At 34.8% G+C, this 22,739-nt stretch overlaps 5 protein-coding genes and 1 non-coding gene across 9 annotated transcripts; 3 read left to right on the top strand and 3 right to left on the bottom strand.

Annotated features, from left to right (window-relative positions):
* Positions 1-844: 844 nt before the first annotated feature.
* Positions 845-4,403, bottom strand: LOC101256374 (G-type lectin S-receptor-like serine/threonine-protein kinase At1g11300). 3 transcript variants are annotated; one of them, XR_011220521.1, is made up of 5 exons: positions 2,576-4,403; positions 2,313-2,417; positions 2,084-2,238; positions 1,259-1,531; positions 845-1,152 (listed from the first exon to the last, which is right to left on the bottom strand). XR_011220521.1 is itself a non-coding variant. In XM_010321074.4 (4 exons), the coding sequence occupies exons 1-4, from the start codon at positions 3,162-3,164 to the stop codon at positions 877-879; spliced, it is 1,125 nt and encodes a 374-aa protein (XP_010319376.1). In that variant the 5' UTR covers positions 3,165-4,403; the 3' UTR covers positions 845-876. The 3 variants fall into 3 exon arrangements, 1 of the variants encoding a protein (XP_010319376.1); XR_011220522.1 differs by having other exon boundaries at positions 1,014-1,152; positions 1,255-1,531; XM_010321074.4 differs by lacking the exon at positions 1,259-1,531.
* A 781-nt stretch (positions 4,404-5,184) lies between these two features.
* LOC101256670 (protein OBERON 3-like) lies at positions 5,185-8,869 on the bottom strand. The gene is made up of 2 exons (XM_004237138.5): positions 6,170-8,869; positions 5,185-5,919 (listed from the first exon to the last, which is right to left on the bottom strand). The coding sequence occupies exons 1-2, from the start codon at positions 8,313-8,315 to the stop codon at positions 5,726-5,728; spliced, it is 2,340 nt and encodes a 779-aa protein (XP_004237186.3). The 5' UTR covers positions 8,316-8,869; the 3' UTR covers positions 5,185-5,725.
* Positions 8,870-9,248: 379 nt separating this feature from the next.
* LOC101258359 (putative clathrin assembly protein At1g25240) lies at positions 9,249-10,430 on the top strand. The gene has a single exon (XM_010321250.1). The coding sequence runs from the start codon at positions 9,249-9,251 to the stop codon at positions 10,428-10,430; it is 1,182 nt and encodes a 393-aa protein (XP_010319552.1).
* An 812-nt stretch (positions 10,431-11,242) lies between these two features.
* LOC101258645 (IAA-alanine resistance protein 1) lies at positions 11,243-19,455 on the top strand. Of its 2 annotated transcripts, none has more exons than XM_004236861.5 (11): positions 11,243-12,119; positions 13,437-13,520; positions 13,637-13,686; positions 15,047-15,098; positions 16,045-16,146; positions 16,451-16,728; positions 17,547-17,693; positions 17,801-17,908; positions 18,738-18,839; positions 18,927-18,971; positions 19,058-19,455. In XM_004236861.5, exons 1-11 carry the CDS (start codon positions 11,480-11,482, stop codon positions 19,211-19,213), a joined length of 1,764 nt encoding a protein of 587 aa, XP_004236909.1. In that variant the 5' UTR covers positions 11,243-11,479; the 3' UTR covers positions 19,214-19,455. The 2 variants fall into 2 exon arrangements, with proteins under 2 accessions (XP_004236909.1, XP_019068802.1); XM_019213257.3 differs by having other exon boundaries at positions 11,272-12,119; positions 17,538-17,693.
* On the top strand, positions 19,232-19,363 carry LOC112941423 (U6atac minor spliceosomal RNA). Its single transcript, XR_003246707.1, has one exon. It is a non-coding gene; the product is annotated as a U6atac minor spliceosomal RNA (small nuclear RNA).
* Positions 19,456-21,024: 1,569 nt separating the features above from the next.
* LOC101258941 (zeatin O-glucosyltransferase-like) lies at positions 21,025-22,619 on the bottom strand. The gene has a single exon (XM_004236862.4). It carries the CDS (start codon positions 22,559-22,561, stop codon positions 21,218-21,220), a length of 1,344 nt encoding a protein of 447 aa, XP_004236910.1. The 5' UTR covers positions 22,562-22,619; the 3' UTR covers positions 21,025-21,217.
* Positions 22,620-22,739: the final 120 nt, after the last annotated feature.

The following is a 22,739-nucleotide window of genomic DNA, read 5'->3' as shown; positions in this document are numbered from 1 at the left end:
TTGTCATGATTGATGATTTTGTTCAGATGACTACATGAATGTCTAATGTGTTTGCAACTTTCTGCACCTTTAGTCCTATAGAGTGTTATCACCTCAGTAACTTACAGTTACATAGCTCGTGGCTGATAACTGTTGTGAGTACAGGTAATTGGCTGATAACTGTTGCGAGTATAAGTAATCTTAAGATTGGAGTACAAGTAATCTTAAAGATTGGCGTGTGCTTCGACTTTGTGACTCTGTGTAGATGTTGGTGGCAGTCAACTATTGTGAAAATATAACAATCTCAAGATTGTAATTTGCATTGACTTGGTAGTGTGGGTTGGTCCTTGTTACACTATTTGAGTCAGTGATAATGTAAAGTTTCTTAATTTGGGGTGTGGCTGAAGTCTGAACTTCTCCAGTCACTTACTCTAGGCATGGTCTAAAGTTGCTGTTTTTGTGTCAACATTCTTATTGTAGATGTTCTTGGTTTTGCATTTTGATAGTCTGAAGTGCGTAAATGTGACGCCGCGACGGTGACGACTATTTCGTTGTCTTTTCTCAGGCTGTGTGACTTATGTGAAGGTCATATTGATAGTCACAAAATTTACCAAATATGAAACTCAAGTTAGGAGGCTCAACTTCTTGCAAGAAATTGAAGTTGTGCATATTAGCATGTTGTTAGCGCTTAGCATTATGTGTGTTTTTCCCCATTGGTTCAAGCCATGGTGGACGGACTCGGGTACCTGGTGGGAGGTATCTTGTAGAATTAGTCAAGGTGCATGCAAGTTAATTCAGTTACGTTTTTAAAAAAATATTGACGAGGGGTTAAAAGAAGAAGATGCAAATGTGATGGACAACAATCTTTTCACCAAAAGGCAATTTCATATGCTCATGTTATCTACCAGTCAGGTTTGTGATACTGATATTGTTCAAAGTACACTTAGTTTCTCTACTTTCAGTAAAAGCAGGTTGTAATGGTGAAGGAAGACTTGTAGTTTCACTAGTAAGCATCACAAGAACAGATGAAATATTTGGCCTGTCTTCAGCAAATTCTTGAACACACAGCAAACCAATCTGTATGCATTTTCTCACCTCCATTTCCGTGCTCGGATTCAATATGAACGGCTCGATAAAAGCTGATAAATCTTCTTCTTTCCATAACATCCATGCCTGAATAAACAGTGAAAAATTGATCATCATCAAAATTATTGATGCACAAAATGACAGCAAAAGTAACTATACCATCATAATGTAATAAATAAAGGTACGTACTTACGGTCAAACCTCTCTATAACAACACTTCACTATAGTGGTGAAGTTTTCCTTGGAACCGGTTTTTAGGTTATGTTCTATAATAACGTTTCGTTGGCATGTGTTCATAAATCAACATCTTCTCCTCTTTATCGACACAACATCCATAGAGTCTAACAAGATTTCTGTGTTGGACTTTAGAGATCACCAACACTTCATTCATGAACTCCTCCAGCCCCTGTCCAGAGGCTTTTGAAAGCCTTTTGACTGCTATTTCTTTCCCATCTTCCAATTTTCCCTAGAAAGAATCACCAATTTTCAACAACAACGACAAACCCAATGTAGTCCTAGAGGGGGAGGGTAGAGTGTACTCAAACCTTATTTGTACCTCGAGGTAGAAAATAATAGAAAAAACATAACATAGCATTCAAAAGAAGAGTAATAACGAGAAGGTACGATGCATCATCTTATAACTCTCAACTACCTACGAAGCTTCTGCCCTAATCTGCAACCACCATGACCTGCTAATCTAAGGTCATGTCCTCGGAATGCTGGAGCTTTGCATCTCCTGTCTAAAAACCTCTCCCTAATGCTTCTTCGGCCTACGTCTACCTAAAACCCACTGTTGCCAACTTCTCACACCTAATCTGCAACCACCATGACCTGCTAATCTAAGGTCATGTCCTCGGAATGCTGGAGCTTTGCATCTCCTGTCTAAAAACCTCTCCCTAATGCTTCTTTGGCCTACGTCTACCTAAAACCCACTGTTGCCAACTTCTCACACCTCCTCACTAGGTCAAAGCACCAATTTCAGTGACTTGAAATTTGAGAAGAGAGATAAGTATCATACCTTGTAAACTGGACCAAAACCGCCCTGACCAAGCTTATTATCCTCATGGAATTGGGATATTGCATTTGCAAGCATATCGAGGCTGAAGACTTGTAATTCTTCCATATGAAGTGGACTTTTGTTACCAAGTAAAACTACCTCTTTTTTCTTCACTCCTAATATCATCAGGAATACAAGTTAACTATAGCCATTAGCCAACGAAGTGCAAAAAATTTATAGCCTGTTTTACCTCTACGTATGGCCACCCTTGTACAGTAGATCAACAGACAAACACAGAGTGTAAGCGTACCAAGGATCACTGCGATTACAATTTTCTTTATGTCTTTATAATGATCTGCATTGTAGAGCAAACACAAAAGGTGAACAAATACCAGTTCTTCGCAGAAGTAAGCAACTTAAAGTACATACATGGAATCCTATTGAGTCCATGATATCTAAAATGACAGAATAAGCTATACTAGCTGAAAAAAAGTAGATAGCCAGTATACATACCGAGTTCTGAATATGCCACGCGAAAATAGAGATCTTTGCCCCAGATTTGGAGTTGCTGAATATCAATCAAGTTGCTACTCCACAACATACAGCCGATACCTGTGTCAAATGCATATGCTATGCAGGAACAATTGCTTAAGCATTTGCTTCTACATTCTTCTTCTATAGTATATGACCTTTCTGCAAAATCAGGCAATTTCGTTAACTTCATCTTTCGAAATCCGTCTTCTTTACTTGAATCCCTTGTGTTATTCTTTACTTCACATAGCAAAGGCCTCCTCCTAACACAACCACTAGTCCAATTCCCCTTTTCCCATTCTTCCTTATGCTTTGGATTGAAACCTTTCAGACAAGAACATATCGGCGACTCAAAATAATTGCAGCTTCCAAATGGACCACATGCTCCATAAACTTCACAATCGTTTTTGGGAACTAACCATGTTATCTTCCAGTTTGTCTCATTTTCATCCCAAACCATGTTCCTTTTCCAATCGATGACAAATTTGGTTATGAATTCAGAAGAAACAGGACCAGTAAAATACACGAAACCTTGGTGTTCATTCGCTAGACTAAATCCATCAAACGCCATAGCATACAGTTCCTGCACTCCGATAAAGAACTGACCATTCCATTGACCACTTCGCCAATAGGGACGTCTGTCTTTTCCATATATACAGCTGAGGAATGAATCCAGAACTACTTATTCCTAAAGAGAAGTCTCCAATATCAGGATCGCGAGAGCTTCTCCAAGATTTTGCTTCTACCCTCTCCCTTGTCCTTGCGTTTTCACTTATTCTCATTCTAGGGACAATTGTATCAGAAGGATGTTCAAAACTCTGCCATATCGTGCTCATATTGTCCCGATGATCAACGAGAACAAAGTTTCCAGAATCTTGCAGAAGGCCAATTGAGTTTACCTGAGAAGTTGAAACATTTGATGACCTAAATACCTCCTCCTCTCCATTCGTCATAACGACATTTCCATCACGAGATATCTTCACAACCCCAGAAGAATCTCTTAAAGGTTTGTCCCTATTAGCCACCCAAATAACAGTTGTAACAGAAAAATTATACCAAATACCAACATACGTATTACTACTGTTTAGTGGACTGAAAAATCCCAACTTGAAGACCCCTCCCGGAGACGATAAAATCCCGGGATCACTCAGAGATTGAGTGCTGTTAATACTATCTACTTCTATGCAAAATCCTTCATTGAAACAATGAAGAATAACAAGAATTACATGAACAAAATGTTGCACATTTCTTCTTCTGTTTGTCATCTTTTTTTGTTTTCTTAGCCTTCCTATTACCACACTATAAGACTTCTTTTAGCTCAACTATATGTTTTTAAACTTCACTTGCCACAAATTATTAGTGAATCATGCCAATGAAAAAAATGAGTCTTTAAAATGAACATTAATGCAAGGTGTCCTTTTCAATGGGAGCTGTTTGCAACAACGACATACGATTTGGGCCTAGGGAGGGTAGAGTGTATGCAGACTTTACCTGTACCTCAGAGGTATACATAAATTAAAGGAGAGGCGACTACACGAGCAATATTATAGCTAATAAGTATGGATGAATAGCAAAACAACACACTGCTACTTACTAAACTTCTACCTTAATCCGTGTCTTCCACGACCTCCGTAGCAAAGACAATAAGAGTTGTTTGCATCTCCTTTAAATAAGTCCATACTACATAAAAACATTATAATTCTAGTGGAGAGTCTAAAAAAATAAAAGTGAAATGAGTGAGAATTCATTGAGTGCAGGTGGGGAATGGGATGGATACCTCAAGTAGCTTTTGCTCCACTAATGCTCAATAGTTGTTAAAGATTTTGACAATTCATCCAAATAATATTCAATGTTTTTAGGTTGTTGAGATGGTATTTATTTTGCATGGAAAACATGAGTTACTCATCCGTCTCGATTTATATGACACATTTCAAATTTTGAGATTCAAACAAGTCTATCTATTTTTTAGATTGTCAATTACTATGACTTATAATACTTCTTATGTAGTTTACAAATATATAAATTTTATTTCATAAAAATTGAAAATTTCATACGCAAATTTTATCAAACTTAAATTGTTTGACTTTCAAAAAATAAATGTGTTACGTAAATTGGGACAATAAGTGGAAATCTTGTTGGGTGGCAACATCTAATTGATCTAATTTTTAGTTTCTATTTCTAAAAAAGAGTAAACAAAAATATCAGAATAAAGAAATACTACTAGTTAAAAATTAAACTAAAGAATAACTTATGTGTAATTTTGACTTTCTACAAACTTAAATAATTAAAAAACTTTTGAATGTTAGTAGCTTAAACTAAAATATGTAGCATGTTTTAAAATGTTCTTTAATTTTGTATTTTAACATGTCACGTGAAAATTTAAACTTGAAGAGTTGTTAGAAAAAAGAACAGAGACATTTTTTTGAACAGACTAAAAAGAAAATTAAGACAAACAAATTGAAATTGAGAAAGTATAAGACAACTAAAAGTATTAGCTATGTAATTTGAAATTAGTTATTCATGTACTATTAATTATTCTATCTTCTATTCTGCATAAAATTATACATTGATTCCTTCGTAGCTTATACATGTATTAGTTATGCTGGTTTCTTATACATTGTCAACCAAACATCTTATAAATTTTATACATGAATAACTTATTTCCTATGCATGTAAATATACAAAATTATACAGAAAATTAATACATAGATAACTTATTTCTTATCCTACTACTAAAACAACGAGCTTTTGAAACTTGTTATAACATCAAAGAAACTAAATGTGGCAACAACATGGATCATACAGAAAGACACAACACTAGCAAAACAGTTAGGGAACAGATGATAACACAGAGACTAGCAATAGGAAAATCAGCTTCAAGGCAACTTATTCAGTCTGTTCAGTGATGAATTCCACAGCTTTAAGTCTGCCACTGATGCTATCTCCCTGCAAGCCTTTACTTGCCCTGCTAGAAGTCTAAGAGTGGCTAAAATGGTCTAAGAATCGTTGCTCGTCACAACGCTCATACATTTAAATGGTGAAGTTAAAATAACTAGAAAGTCAGTGTTTCTGCTTCTTTGATCCTCATAATGCTTTGCAAACTATCATCTTTTTTTCTTTCACTTGGAGAGCTCATACTTCTTTGATGGCTGAACATTCGTCCTCAATCGTTTTGTCAGACTTTGACGAATCCTTGGCATCACTTTGACGATGATGATCAGCTTTTCTTCTACTTGAAGAGTTCATGATGTAGAAGGAAGATTTATCATCAAGAGGGATAGACGCCGGAAAACTTGATGAAAGAAAATGTGACAAGCCATCCGTGTCTGTTAATACGGAAAATCAAAATTAGTTCCAATGTACCACAAAGATCATATGAAGTAGGGAACGTATGTTCAACTCGGGCCTATACAACAGTAGATAGATATCATATACATGGAATAATACGATTCACTTTCAAGATGCCTTGGTGCTGAAATGGTAGACAAACGAGACTCAAAATCATACTAAAGGACAAATAACACCAAATCTAACAGTTTTGAAATTAGAAAGTATAAGGTTTGGTTTGAAACTCACATTTAAAAAACTGAAAGATGAAATTGCAGGCGTCTGAAGGAGAGATCATCTTTTTCTCTAGCTTGTTTCGCAGTCCATAAGTTATAGCATGCAACTCTTTACCTTTAAAATCATCACTCCCCTGGAAAATCTTTTGAACATAGTCAAGCTCTTTAATTAGGATTTCTTGATCCCAGTTCTTTGCACAACATCTATACATTTCTTTAGTAAACCGAAACATTTCACTAGAATGACTACAACCAAGACAGTGAAATTGCATCTCAGTTGTTCCAGATGGACCGTTGATACTTGGACCTGGTTTTATAAGATTTCTGTGTATAGCACAAACAACATGACACCAATGCACACATAGATCACAGCCTACCCAACTGCAAGTACCATTGGCGTAATCTAAGTTCAAACATACTTGACACATACATACATTGCAGAATCCCTTGTTTTTCGAACAAATTTTGCACTTACAATTATCAACAGGTAACACTCTCTTGCAGTAAATGTTTCGACATCTTTCAAGAGAGAAAATCTCAATCAATTCAGTGGCTTGAAGGTGGTTTTCGGAAGATAAGAAGGTCACAAGTCCCATCTTTATGGCAACGAAAATTTCTAGTTGAGTCTTATTACACTTCGAAAGAGTCTCAATGGTAAGATCAGATCTCCCATTGAGCCTGTTCTGAAGGCTGATCAACAAACCTTTCTTCTCAGGAATCACAATTAGGCTTCTCAAGTATTCCTTTGTTGATTCGACTGTTTCATCAGGAAGCTCTTGCATAATCTGAGCCATAAGAGGAACAGGCTCTGAAACTATTCCTCCAAGGATTCTCGAATCACCTGATTGATCATCATTTACTGGTCTAGTAGGCAACTCGAATTGGAAAAACGAATTACTATCCGAGCTACTGATCCTATCAGTATCATTATCACATATTTCCTTATTGACCAGTTTACAACTTAGAGCTAATCTACTTCCATCAGGATGACCTGACAATGTACAATCTCCTGCTTCAACTTTCCTAAACTGGCTAAATCCGGACCAACTAATTCCCTCCCCGGTATACTCACTATCATCTTCTGAACTCAGTGTAAGTGAGTAGCTAAGATTGTGGGAGAATGGGTGGGAATAGCACGACGACAAGGATCCATTCCTGAAATACCCAATCCTTGTGTTGTTATTTGATGGTTCTGGTGATTGTAAACTCCTGCTAGTACTATACAAAGCCAAAGAAAGATCCAATATTCCATCTCTTGCCTTCTTATCTGTAATTTCTGCCAAAATTTCTTCATTTTCAAGAACCCCTTTAGAGGAAAGATCCAAGATTCCATCTTTTGCCTTCTCACCTATAAATTCTGCTAAAATCTCCACATTTTCAGCTACCCCTTTAGAAGAAAGATCCAAAATTCCATCTTTAAGCTTCTTTTCACTAATTTCTACCAAAATTTCCTCATTCCCAGCTACCCTTTTAGACGAGAGATCCAAGATTCCATCTTTAAGCTTGTTTTCACTAATTTCTACCAAAATTTCCTCATTCTCAGCTACCCCTTTAGAGGAAAGATCCAAGATTCCACCTATAAGATTCTTTTCAATAATTTCTACCAAAATTTCCTCATTCTCAGCTACCCTTTTAGAGGAGAGATCCAAGATTCCATCTTTAAGCTTGTTTTCACTAATTTCTACCAAAATTTCCTCATTCTCAGCAACCCCTTTAGAGGAAAGATCCAAGATTCCACCTTTAAGCTTCTTTTCACTAATTTCTGCCAAAATTTCCTCATTCTCAGCTACCCCTTTAGAGGAAAGATCCAAGATTCCACCTTTAAGCTTCTTTTCACTAATTTCTACCAAAATTTTCTCATTCTCAGCTACCCCTTTAGAGGAAAGATCCAAGATTCCACCTTTAAGCTTCTTTTCACTATTTTCTACCAAAATTTCCTCATTCTCAGCTACCCCTTTAGAGGAAAGATCAAAGATTCCACCTTTAAGCTTCTTTTCACTAATTTCTACCAAAATTTCCTCATTCTCAGCTACCCTTTTAGATGAATTCCCTTTACACTCATTTAACTTAAGAAAATCCCTATCTACCCATATGTTGTTTTCCTCATTTTGCTCCTCAAATACAACTATTTCCTTTCCCTTATCACAGCCCATTTTCATTTGGAATGCTGATTCTTCAAGAAAATGAACACCCTTTTCTTAGAACTTCCCAAATCTATTCTCATCAATGCTATTCATATTTTTGTTCATAGATTCACTACTATTATTTTATATTATACTGTTCATACAATCACTTTTGAAGGAACAAATGGAAAGTCAAAGAGGTACCTAAAAAAGAACTTGGATACAGAAAGGTGACTTGAAAAAGCAAATTGAACAGCACATAGAGAGAAATTACAAGCTAAGAGTTTCTTGGGATTCAAAATAAGTTAGTCAAAGGATTGTAAACTATATACAAAGAAAAAAATAAGTTTTTTTCCATAATTTAGTGATAAGATCTGCATACACGAATTATATTATAGTGTCCATCATTCAATATGTTATGAATTTTCTTTATTATAATAGTTGCGAAAATGGAAGGAAAAAAAAAGAAGTTCATTGCATATCAAAATGATATGGAGTTTTTTCTTGTGAAATAAAATTATGTCAAGGATAATATATAAATTGACATCTATGGTTTTGTAATTCCCATTTGTTTCTTCTATAATTAGTCTTTCTTAGTCAAAATCTTCATATACACACTCTTTATAAGCGTTTTTGACGCGCATTTTAGTCAAAACAGTTGAGTCAAATATTAAAATAAGTATATGATCATCAGTTAAAAGCGTAAATTACGTGTATCTTTTAGCGAAGTAAAGGAGAAATCAACTTTGCATAGAACAATTATTTGTGTTTTAAACCTTTAAGTCAATAAAAGTTACATTTCGAGTCATTCAAACGATAAATAAATTAAAACGAAAGAAAATAATAATGAATAATAAAAAATACAAAAAAGAATTCCACCACAAAAAACTCTTCAAACAAGAAAAAGAACATCAAGAGAAGAAAGAAGGAAAAAACAGGGGAAACAGAGCAAAGAACATCAAACTAGCAATGAGGCTATGGAGAAAGGTTTCCGGATTGCTTAAAGATCAAAATAGCGTATGGATTTCTAGCTTATCGAGACGTACAGCTCTCCGGAATCCAGACATCGAGGCTGCTGTTATAAAAGCTACGAGCCACGATGAATTCTCCATGAACATGAAGAATGTTGATCGCGTATTTAGATGGCTACGTTTGTCATCGACTAATCTCAAGCCTCTTATTTGGGCTATATCTGTTCGAACGGAGAAAACAAAGAGTTGGGTTGTTGCAATTAAGGTATTGATATTAATGCATGGTCTATATAGCACTAGGCTTCCTTGTGTCCAAAGAATTGGGAGGTTGACATTTGATCTATCAAATTTCGAAGATGGACATTCAAGAAACATCGAAATGCAGGGGATAAACGCGTTCATTCGTGCTTATTTCATGTTTCTTGATCAGAAATCGTACTTTCTCTACATCGAAATGGAGGAGAAAAGAAGCATGGTGAAATTGAACAAGAACATGGTGGTGCAAAATCTTGAAAATGAAGAAAAAGAGAATTATTCAATGGCTCAGGATCTTGTTTTGCTCGAAAAATTGCAGACATTGCTAGATATGTTACTTAATATTAGACCATTATCATATTCTACTATTGTCCCTCTTATTCTCGAAGCTATGGATTGCGTTGTGACAGAGATTTTCGATGTTTACAGCAGGATTCGTCTTGGCATTGCTCGTGTTTTATCAAGGATTAACGTTATTGGTAAAGTTGAAGCTACATTGGCTCTTAAAATCATGAAAAAGGCGAATATACAAGGTGTAGAATTGTCTCAATATTTCGAGTTTAACAGAGATATTGGTGTTAGAAATGCTGAAATATGTCCAATAGTAGACCAAATCCCAAACGAAGAAATCAAAGAACTCGAAGAAATCATCAATGGAGGACCTTCAGATTCATCCGAAAAGATTGATGAAATCAATCAACACATTGTGATATATGAACAAAAGGAGTCCGAAACCAAATTGAAGACGATAATTACTAATCGTTGGGAGACTTTCGATGAAGAACATGGTGCTGATGACTCTTCTGCTATAGTGAACTTCAAATCAAGAATAAATCCTTTTGAAGATTATTCGGAACTTACTAACTCGACTAATAATGTACCTGTTAAACCTCAAGAATTGCCCGATTTGATTAGCTTTACGTAGCGATGATCACTCTGAGGTTCTTGGTTTTCATGGATGAACAACAAATATAATGTGTAACAAAAGCTATATAGTATCAAACAAGAGAGGAAAGAGGGAATTTTTTTTTTCTTACTCCAATATGGATCATTTTTTTTTACATAATATGAACTTATGTAGATATAGAATTTTGCAAAGGAAATATTGTTATGTTATGTCATATATATGTTATCATTCTTTATTCGATAATCCTTTGTTTCATAGCATTGGGGCTAGTAATTTGAACATGGTATGAGCTATTACGCACTCATTCAAGGGTGTCATGTACTCGAGAGGAGATGGATACATACTCACATTCATGTTTGATTACGTTTGGGTATGCAATTTACGTTACATAGTGACGGTAAAAAATGAAATATAATAGTATATATATATAACATGTGGTTAGTTTAGCTCGACGGATAAACCCTTCTTAGAAAGCATTCACTAAGTTATTTTACGAAATCTCAAAATATAGGAAAGGATATGTAAATTGTAATAGTAAATTGAAGACTAAGATAGTAAAAAAAAAAGTGATAATAATATCGAAAAGAGAAACAACTCTCAACTACTTACTAATATTTTGCTCCTAATTTTCGACCTGCACATGCTCTTAACTAGAGTTGCATTCTCGGCGAGTTGTAGGTGCGTATGTCTTCTCTAATTACCTCTCCTCAATACTTCATAACTAATCTAACAACCAATTTATAAGACACAACACTCTACTTGATACGTCATAGTTAATCTAACAACCACTTTATAAAACACCTTTTAAATTTTCACGACACGTTTTTATTACTAACACCTACATAACTTTTTTTGCAACCAAACAAACCCCTTGAGAATTTCTTTTTTCTACTTTCTTGCTAGAGAATATGCAAAGCACTTCACTATTTTTTTGCTTCAACTAAAATACTTTTCACTCCAACCACCACATGCTTTGACAAAGATCAATGATTAGTGATTTTTGACACATCACCATATCTTCTTCATCATACAAAAAAAACAAAACAAAAAAAAAATCATAGTGTACTATGAACATTCACTATATTTTCCTTAAAAGTTCAGTACCTTTCTGCAATTCTCAGAGGACTAAAATCAACACTTTTGAGACCCCTTTTAGTAGAAATGGATGTAGTAACTTTTGGCATAATAATAGGAATAATAATACTATTTTTCTGTGCTGTTTGTGTAATCACCATAGAAGGCACTTGCAAGAACCGCTCTTCTTGATTCCTAATACCCTTTATCCAAACACGCCCTTATCATCTCACCCTTCCATAAATTTAGGGTTTTTAGCTGATTTTGTTCTTGCCCAAATTGACAAAATGTCGAAAAAAATTGATGCTTTGGTGAAACAGATCTGCTTCTTCTTGATTGTTTCTACTTCTTTATGGCTAGTGATTTTTGGGTCTTCTGTAGAAGCGAAGGCTCTAGAAGATCCCAAGCAGGAATTTCATCAGTGTAGCCATGGTCATGGTCATCATGGCCATGAGGGGCATCACCATGATCATGATCATGGGTCGAGTGGAGTTGAGCAGAGGAAGCTTCTAGAGGAATTGGCTGAAGAGGAGGATCTGAAACTGTATGGATTTGGGTCTCATGCTAGTATGGATGAACATCATCATCATCATCATCATGATGGACATGGAGTCAAGGATCTTACTGGTCTTGGTAAAGTTTATTCCTTTTGAAGTATAAGCTGAATCCTGGAACCCCGTTTGAGTTTTTAGCTCACTGTAAACTGTGGCATATTCATATTAATAGTGCTTATTTATGTCATTTTGATTTGTGCTTTTGACTTTGGCACACCCCAGACTGTTGAATTGTGGAATGTAAGGGTGAAAATGGAGTGAAATGAATAGTGAAGATTCATAGAACTGACACCAAGCTTAGGATTGAGGTAGTTGTTGTTGGTATTGCTTTTTTTCTTTTCTGTAGGAATTAAAGACAACTTTTCTTCTCATATTTAATATTGAAAGCAAAGATCTTTATGAGTTTGTTGCAAAAGGATGTTATTTTCCCAATATCAGAAGAGGTTGCTTGTACCACCTGTATTGTCCTGTAAAGGCTATTATCAGCCACAATTTGAAATGGGGGAGGTATTGAATGTGTTGATAAGGTTTTTCTCTTGGTATAGTAGGACACGTTTTCTTAGGTATTATTTCAATTGAATAGAAGGTGACAATGGAAATGGAGCATGTCTAGAATGTAATGCATGCTGTGAAGGTGATTCGTGGCTTTGACATATGGATGGACACTGCCATAGCTTGAAAAACTGTTGCTTTATGAAAATTTGATCGTCACTGATATAGGTCTTCCAAACAGTTTTAGTCAAAAGGTGGATATCATGCTGTAAAGGTGTTTTGACATAGGGATGAACGCTGCCATAGCTTGAAAAACTGATGCTTTTTTAAAATTTGTTTGTCACTGATATATGTTTTCCAAACAGTTCCAATCAAAAGGTGGATATCAAGTATGACATTATTTTGAAGTCAACTCAGAATGCAAACTTCAGTAACTTATTTTGTGCATACTGTTGGACTTTTGAGATTCATAGATAGGTACTCTCAACCAAATTTACTTATTTTTGCACCAGGATGCTAGATACTTTATTTTATTTGTGTGTTTGATTGGATGATACACATTTTGTGATGTTACATTTATTTGCTTGGTCTTTTTTCGGGTATCTCTTTACTTGAAGTGTCATTGTTGATATGACTCTTTTTTTGAGAGTGATATTACTCTTCATCTCATCTGAAAGGCCTGATATTCTGCTTTAAGCAAATCATTCACAAGAAGGCTTGAACTTGTTCGACATATACAAAATTTTAGAAAATCCAATGTAACACATAATAGGCAACTCCATGATTGCTCGTATATGTGAAAAAACTTCTTAATGGCACACGACATACGCGATCCATTTTGATAGATCTCTGGGATGGGTGTCTTTAGTTGTCACTGAGAGGTTTTCTCTGGTTCCATTGACAGGTCTATGGGTCAATGCAATGGGTTGCTCACTATTAGTGAGCTTGGCTTCCCTTATCTGCCTGATTCTTTTGCCTTTAATATTTAGTAAGTGGCTCAAATTCTTATAATTATGTTTATGCCGCCTTCTTTAAGATTCAATTCCTATCTTCATTTGAAATTTCCTTTCTGCTCATGGAATCCAATTGTTTTATTTCCTGCAGTACACGGGAAGCCGTCAAAAGCAGTTGTAGATTCTTTAGCATTATTTGGGGTGAGAGTGATATCTTATTGTTAGACTTCCTGAATATCTTCTGTGGTTTGTTCAAATTATTCTGTTTATTATTCAAGTTGAAAAAATGTTTGTTTAAGGTGAAATTGTGTTTGCATTAACTTCAGCTAGGAAAAATTTATGAAAGTTGAACATTTCTGAGCGAAAACAATATTTTACGTGAAATACACCATCTACCAGTATTTCAATGTTTTGTATACTGAAATCTAATTCTTTTGCAAATACTCGCCAAACTTGTATTTGCATAATGGAATCCAAATATTTATACCATAGTTACAGTTTTCTCCACATGAATAATAAAAATGAAAGTACAGTGATTAACTTAGCAATTATAACAAATTGTAATTGCATAGATAGAAAGATCTATTTCCTATTATATCAGAAGTTGCTTTTCTTTTTTTCCATATGCAACTTATTTTTCTTCAGACAGCTTAAACAAAGTTATTACTTCTGTTTGTCTCCTTTGAATAGTTTACTGTAAGTTACATCCAAAGAGAATTTCGGTAAATGATCTTCATGATCAATTATTTGAAAATCACTTTCTTAAATAATCAGAAGCCACGGTAATCAGAAAGGTGCTTCTGTTGCTCATATTCCTTCCATGTAGTATTAATTGGTCTCAGTTTACTAGATGAGGCATCATATTTTAACTTGTTTCTAGTTTTAAATTTTGAAAACATAAAGTAGGTGGTGTTACTCTTTGTCAGGGGTCTCATGTTTAAAAAGTATTGAACAAGGTGGGAAACCAGATTTCTTATCTTGAAATGGACTACTTCAGGACCACTTAGAAAGAAACTAGGAAATTGATTTGTGCCGAGGAAGTTCTCTATTAGCTATAACATATCTCAGTAGCTTATACTTTATAGTTATTTCAAACTAAATCTTCTCTCAAGGTTCTGTTGAGCTTTAAAAAGATGATCGTGAACACGGTTCCCCATAAGTTAATGATGTGTAGGTAATGTAACAAATGGCTTCAGCAAGTGAAATGCTTAAAGAGTTTCTATCGGAGGAAGGTTTGAAAGGATTATTATGTTTGTTGATTACGAATCGACGATCTTCTGCTTATGAGTTGACACATTTTTTTATAATTGAACAATATGCTGGCATTTTCAGTTTTATTTGCATTATTCTTTTCCATATATCTGAAATTGATCCTTCAGTTTATCTGGATTTCTGCCTTATCATTTATATGAATGCTGCCTACTAAATTAATTCTGTTTCTGATTGGAAATTATACTAATTCATTTACACATGCTTAGAACAGTTATTGGACGATTGTTTCTAAAATTATTTACTAGGGTGAAAGTTCACTCAGTCTAGCCCTACTTCATGACTTATACAGGCAGGAGCCATGCTGGGGGATGCTTTCCTTCACCAATTGCCACATGCTTTTGGTATGATTCTTAATCTTAAATTAATTAAGAAGTAACATTGCATATTGCTTTTTGGCTCACTTACCTTGAAATACCATAAACTGTTAGCATCCGTCATAATTTGGTTGTACTTAGCTCAATAATTGTTAAAATGATATAAGCGAGATGTATTTACATCAGGCATGCTTCTTAGATGTCTACCCATGAAGCTGCCAGCCTACTAAAACTCACTAGCTTACACCATCAAAGGCAGGTTTGCTTAACTTGCTGCCCCTGAGTGCTTGGGTAACTCCCCTTTCCACCTTTCACTACTCTCAATTCACTTGTCTAGTTCATGTCGGAGAGATTGAATAACTTTGTCGTGCTCATCTTTGTCCTAATGTTGTGCTGATGCATGTAGTTTAGTGGGAATATTCTTCTCCTGAGCTGAGACTGTAGGTCAGTTTGAGCATCATTTTCTGGGAAAGAATAACTCTCTTTCTGTCCCAGTTTGTTTGGCACTATTTCCTTTTGTGTCCATTTCCATTCTAATAAGATGGCCACTTTTCTATATTGATAAACCTTTTTTCCTAAAACAGGAACATAAACTATTCTGTAAAAGGCTGCCCTTGGTTTCATATGAATATTTATCCAATTCGTCAAAGAGTTCTCTTTCTTTCTTAAACTCATGACTATCAAACTATCCCAAATTCAATATTTTATTCGATGTGCCAAATATCTTCTTTCTTTCTTTCTTTCTTTCAAGAATGTCCAGTTAAAATATAGCAAATGAATTGGAACAGAGGCAGTAATATCTAATTAGTAGGTATGCATATCCTTAGAGGTGCTATTAGAATATAGTTATTCGTCTGAGAGAAGGAAGGTGATATATCAGACATATTTGGTGTCTATCTTCTAAACCCAAATATTGTTGCCTTTAACTATTTGTGGCATTGAAGGATTTTACCGAACAGATTACTTCTTTTAGGTGGTGGGCACTCCCACTCCCATGATGACCATCTTCATGATCACTCTGGTCATTCACACGCCCATTCATTGGAGGATCTTTCTGTTGGATTGTCCATTTTGGGTAAGTTTCTTGGACATGATTCTGCTTTTAAATTTCATTATTCATTTTGTGAAATTTTGTATGTATAGTTTTGCAAGAAACATACTGGGAAGGTCTGCTCCGTATCACAAAATAGGAAATATCAGAACTTTTAGCATACAAATATTCCAAAGGGAAGGGGAAAGAATAGTTCGCTAATCGCTATGTTGCTCATTGTGTAGCTGCGTTTATTTTCTTCTCAAAACAAAAATTCTCAAAAAAATATTCCAGAGGAACTGTCATTGACTTTACAGCTGAATGTTTCATGGAACTTTTGTTTTGGCAGCTGGAATTGTGCTCTTTCTTATTGTTGAGAAGCTTGTGAGGTATGTTGAAGAGTTTTCTGGAGGAGTCAATGAGCGGAGTCATGGTCATCATCACCATCATCATATGCACTACACAAAGTTGAAGGATGATAATGATGCTGATGATAATCTCCGGGAACTGTCTCAGGAGAAAGATGGAAGTTCATCAGAAAAGGTAGCTGGAGGGAGTAGAGTGGATGGAGTGTCTACTGACTCTCCCAATGGGGAGAAACCAAATGGAGGAGCTATTCTACGGAAGGTAGAACCAATACATTCCCCAAAATTTGCTGTTCCATATTTTCCCATGCTGAGATTCAGTTAAGTGTATTTCTTGTCAGGATGATCTGCACTTGTGAACTTTCACGTAATACTAAAACAAATACTGGAAAATAATAATTTTATTCAGAATTTAGAGGGTCATGTGAACATTTCCTTCAGCATAACATGCTGCGAGGCACTGACCAAAACACAAATAACTGCTTTGTCAAGATGGTTTTTCAATGTAATTGCGGTGAAATTGTTTCTTTCCAGTTTTATTTCTCAGAAAAGAAAAATTGTTTCTTTCCACTTTTCATACTTGACTTAAACTAAATTCAATCTTGTGAACAATATTGTACATGAATAATCATTTGCAGTTTATGTTTGAGTAATCTATTTGAAGAACACTTCAGCCAATATTAGAGCAGTTCTTTGTTCTTGGCCAATGTTCAAAAAGTGCTTCTGCGGAAAAGCTACTTTTTTTTAAAGCTACTGCTACTACTCATAAGCACTTATTTTTTTCCTATAAAAGCTTGTCCAAACACCTCAGCGTGCTAAAATAAACAAATTTTGAAAAAAAAAAATTGAAAAGGCTTTTTGGCTACACAGAAGCTTGACCAAATAGGCTATAGGGCTAATGTGTCTTCCATCAGTTTTATCAATTCTGCAGTGTCTTTTCCTAGATTGAAAATCTCTTTGAATAGTTTGTCTTTGCAGCCACTGGAGAGATTTTTAGAAACGATATGCAGTGATTGAATATCTATTTGCGTGCAGTTATATAGTTGTTATTTCTATCGTCTCATATGCTAGCCATGGCAGAGGAATACTGGCTCCAGTGCTGCTGAAGACAATACTGCTTTAGATGCTGCAAATTGCTCTACCAATTCTACATCAACTGGAGAGGAACAGGCTAAATCACGTTCAAGCCTTGTCTTTGGTTATCTCAACCTCTTTTCTGATGGTGTTGTATGACTGCTACATAAGCCTTCCTCTCTGTTTATGATTTCTCACAAACAACTAGATATATCTGGCTGGTGAACATTTAGATTGAGAGAATTTATGTTATGGTACAGCACAATTTTACTGATGGGATGGCTTTGGGAAGTGCATTCCTCCTTCATGGATCAGTTGGTGGGTGGTCAAGAACTTTGTTTCTTCTGGCACATGAGCTCCCTCAAGAGGTCTTGTATATTTCTTTCTAGTTGTTTTACATTACAATGTCAATAGCGTTTGCATGTTTTTAATGGATTACCCATACTAGCGGCTGCATGTAGATGCATGAAGTTGCTCCTTTTCTTTGAATCAGCAAGTTCAATCAAGTAAAACATGATTGCAGTAATCATTTTTTATTATCATTTCTCTATTCTCTGTCTCTTATTTGTTAAATTGCTTAACTTAATTTTTGTATGCAGTTTTGAGCTCATGTAGGAACTATAGTCTATTAGCTCATTTGGTGATTTATCAAACTAGATCACATTACTCCATGATTCCACGACAACATTTTCTCTGTCTTATTGATCACTTGTAAATCCGTCAATTCTTTGTCAGGAAAAGTAATGTGATTTATGGAAGCCAGACTTGATGAATCCTTGTAGACAGGCTTTGACAACTTTCGTATTTGTCCAACACACCAACTGGATTTTCTTGTGCTGCTTGTTTCTCAATTATGCTATGTCAAGCTAATCATTTAAACCATACTGGCGTATTAAGTGCAATTGAAATTCGTCCATAGTCAGTATTAAAAATAATTGTCAAGTTTCTATCCTTTTCTTCTTTAATGTAACACTTCTTCTGGTCATGTTATTCCCCCCAACCATGTAAAGCTTTCTCCATTATCATAAGTTCCCAACATTTTAGCTTATTACAGCCAATCAAGATAAATTAATCTTCATCTCTATCTCATATCTCACATCCGTCCCATCTGCACGACATCCTTTTTGTCTCATGAATTTATGTTCAATCTCCATGAATGTAATGATCCCTAAACCTTATTATGTGTTTTCTATGCAGATAGGTGATTTTGGAATCTTGGTAAGGTCTGGGTTCAGCGTCTCCAAAGCTCTCTTCTTTAACTTCTTATCTGCACTAGTGGCCCTAGCCGGAACTGCACTGGTCAGTATTAATCTATCTGTTGGCATGGATCAAGATTCTGCTATGCTTATCGCATTTGATTGAACCATGTTGTGTTATGCTATGTAGGCATTGACATTGGGACAAGATTCTGGTCATTCGTCATTGATTGAGGTGAGATTCTTATTCGAGCTGTCAGTCAGATACATTTATCGAGTTCATAAAAGAGTACCTCTCTTATTTCGAATGTGATCTTGCAGGGATTCACTGCTGGCGGCTTCATCTACATTTCAGTTGCCGGAGTGTTGGCTGAAATGAACAATACTGGCAGGACGACGTTAGTGAATACAGTAATCCAACTTATCTCACTGGTATCAGGGATGGCTGTTGCTCTTTGCATCTCTCTCATTGAATGACGGTATACGCTACTTCTTGTGTTCGTAGAGAGGAGAGACGGTTGTCGTCTCCCCCCACAGGGACGAGAACAGCCTTCAGGCGTTGACCGTTTACGACACATCCAGCCAGACAACGCTTGTATTAAGATTAGTGTTAGACATCTTGAATATTTATATAGAAATCTACAGGCAGGTGGAAAAAATTTACTCCTTCTGTGACATGTATTATTTTGGTCCATCTAATATGAGGGGAATTTCATAAATATGAGTGGAAGCATAGAATATTTTATAATCATCATATATATTACTAAAAGCATGAATAAAAAAGTTAGAAAGTTGAATTACGATTTTTCCCTTTTTATAAACTAAATTGTTATAAAATATTTAAATATTTGATTGTATAAATTCAATTAAATGTCAATGACTACTTATTCAACTTTATACTCTTAATGTTCATAACTCTCATCTTTTCATATATTATTATAAGTAGGAACCTCTTAACATCAAAGTTAGATTATCATTTTGTTTTTATTTTATTCATAAAATTAATTAAATATTAAGTAATAGTTATATTTACATTCATGCATCGACCAAGATCTTAATGCAATCATAAATTTATGTACCTCGACTTTATGCAAGATCTTAAATGTGGATAGTGAAGAGTCTAATAAAATTTAATTTTAATTTGTAAGATAAATGGAGTTAATGAAGAGTCTATCGAAGACACTCTCACAACATTATTTATATTTTCTTCTTTCATCCAAATTTGTGCTCATCTTTCATTTTACATTAGGTTAGTCTAAATCATTTGTAAAAATTTCATTTAGTTGTAAGCATCTTACTGATTCATTTTTGTATTCTTTAAAATTTCAGGCATATTCATCTTCTTTTTGTTGAGAAATATGTAAATTATCATTATTACAAGATGAATATTCTCCAATATAAAGTTATAAGTGAATTTTTATTTTTTATATCTCCATCTTTTTGAGTTTTTAAATATAATTTCGTAATTGATTACTATATTTTTATATTCTTCGTTTCTTCTATCTTCAGGATTTAAATATAATCAAGGTAATCCCAATTTATATTTACAGTTAATTGTTTTTAGGGTAAGCATGTTAAATCCCGCAAAATATTTTTACAACTAGACCCGTAAAAGTGTAAATCTTTCATAAAGATTTATAGTTATGTATTTTTCGTTGTTTGATAATTATTTATCTTTTTTGAAACAACATATTTTTACTTTTTCCTTTTTATATGTATCTCAAATGTTTATAAAATTCATGTACTTAACTGTTATAGAAAGGTACAAAAATTAGTGCCCAAGTAAAAATAAAAAAAAATAATCTAAAGTAAAAAATTAGTGCAAATGTTACATTGAATTTTATTGTATTAGAATTCATATTTAATTTTTTTGATATACAGATCCTTTAATATATAGTTTAAGAATTATAATATATATGTATTTGTAACATAGTCGTGCTTTCTTTTCTGTTTATTTCTTTTTTATATTTCAGTTTTTTTTATACATATGAAATATTTTGTGTATAGCAAATCGACTTCTAACAAAATATAATTCAATTAATATGATAATATTATTGTATATATAAATGTAATATATTTTATTATGAATGTCATGTCTTTATTTACATTTCTTTCTTTTCCATTTGAACTTGTAACTTTTTCTATAAATCTAATGTTATTAAAATATATTAGTTCCTGCGATGGAATAAAAGATTTTTATTCATGAAGCTTTAAAAATATCAAATCTCCAACATTTGACATAACATTTTATAGTTATATTCTTATGTCAAACTTACGTACAAAAGGACTTAACTTTGAATTTAGCGATGAATATATTTCAGATATCGAACATTTCGAAGATCAAAGAAATATAAGGTAGCATACATTAGTCTGAGCCAAGAAGCTGATCAATAACAAGTTCAAAAAAGAGAATAGAGAAGTAACCAAAATGCTTGAAAAGAGAAACTCAAAGAAGAAAAGAGCTACAAAAGAAACACAAGTCTATCTTGTGATATGCGCGATGAACGAATCCAACTCTATTTGAAAAGCTCCCCCTTTCTCTGTGGACTGTCTTACAGCTTCTCCCAATTCTTCTGCTCTTTTTCTAATCGTATCGCCTTCTTCTGACGCCATCAACTTCCTCACGACATTCTGAATAGTCGATGCACTTACCACCTCCTCGCGTTTCCCCCAATCTCTAACGAGCAGGCCTACTTTCAATATATCTGTCACCAAGAAACCATTTATAGGTTGATTAGTGTGTATAGGCCAAACACCTATAGGCACTCCCATAGTAATACTCTCTAAGCAAGAGGTCCAATCACAATGACTCATGAACCCGCCTGTAGACGAATGAGCCAAGATTTGTAGTTGTGGTGTCCATTCTCTTACCACTAACCCAACCCCTTTTACTCTTTCCTCAAATCCTTGAGGCAACTCAACTTTTCTATCGATATCTCCTCTATCCGCGTCTCTCAACACCCATATAAACCTCTGTTTACTCTGCTCTAATCCCATCGCGAGCTCCTTGATTTGCCTATCGGAAAGTGAAGTTGTCGTTCCAAAAGATACGTAAAGAACTGATCTTGGAGGTTGTTTGTTGAGCCAATCCAAACATACATCCTCCTTGTTCGAGATGTAATCGAGTTTAGTAGGTAGAATAGGTCCAATTGCCCATTGTTTCTTGTTAAGACTAAGTTCTGCTTGTTCCATCGAATCAATATACTTTCTTTCAATTACTTTACTTGTGTTATGGATATCACCTGATCTAATATCCATATATGGATGTTGAGAATCTGATAAATCCATAGCTTCATCTGTTGTAACTCCTTCAAATGAGTACAACTTTTTAAGCAATTCCTCTTCATGTTGAACAGATGTCTTTAAGAACAAGCACATGATAATGTAGCATGAGAATACTGAAATGTTGTTAAATATATAGGATTCAGCATTAGGCAAAGATGAAACATCTTGGACATTATAAGACATCATAGGATCATGAACAACGATGACTCGTCTTACTTTTGATGAAATATCGCGTATGAATGAAGCAATGGGATCGCGAAGATGCATAGAAGCATCCCATATTGTCTCAAAGGCAATTAGTTCAGGATTTGGAAGGTCATGGAAGTGAAGTTTGGATATGTTTGAAGGATTTAACGCGATCCTAGCTTGACGATTATGTGTTGCCAATCCAACATAGTAGACAGGATGATGATAGGAGGAGATCAAACATGAAAGTTGGAGTAGTTGGTTGAGATGGCCTTGAGCTGGTAATGGCACCATAACTATAGCTACTTCATCTTGTTTTAGTTTGCTAAGTTCATGGTTTTCTACTTGTGTCATGGTAGAAGCAAACTTTTGAAGTTTATACAAAAGATGTTTGAAGTGAGTGTGTGTGTATATATACACACACAGTAGCGGTTTATAAAGGCGTCGTAAATTTTTCTGAGGTTGTTTGTTCAAGTCCTACCAGCTTCATAGCACTACAGCCAAAACAACTTTTAGCGGCATTAAATATTGA

The sequence above is a fragment of the Solanum lycopersicum genome, chromosome 4 (assembly GCF_036512215.1).
Source record: "Solanum lycopersicum chromosome 4, SLM_r2.1".
Taxonomy (NCBI): Eukaryota; Viridiplantae; Streptophyta; class Magnoliopsida; order Solanales; family Solanaceae; genus Solanum; species Solanum lycopersicum.
This window is presented reverse-complemented; position numbering and strand designations above follow the sequence as displayed.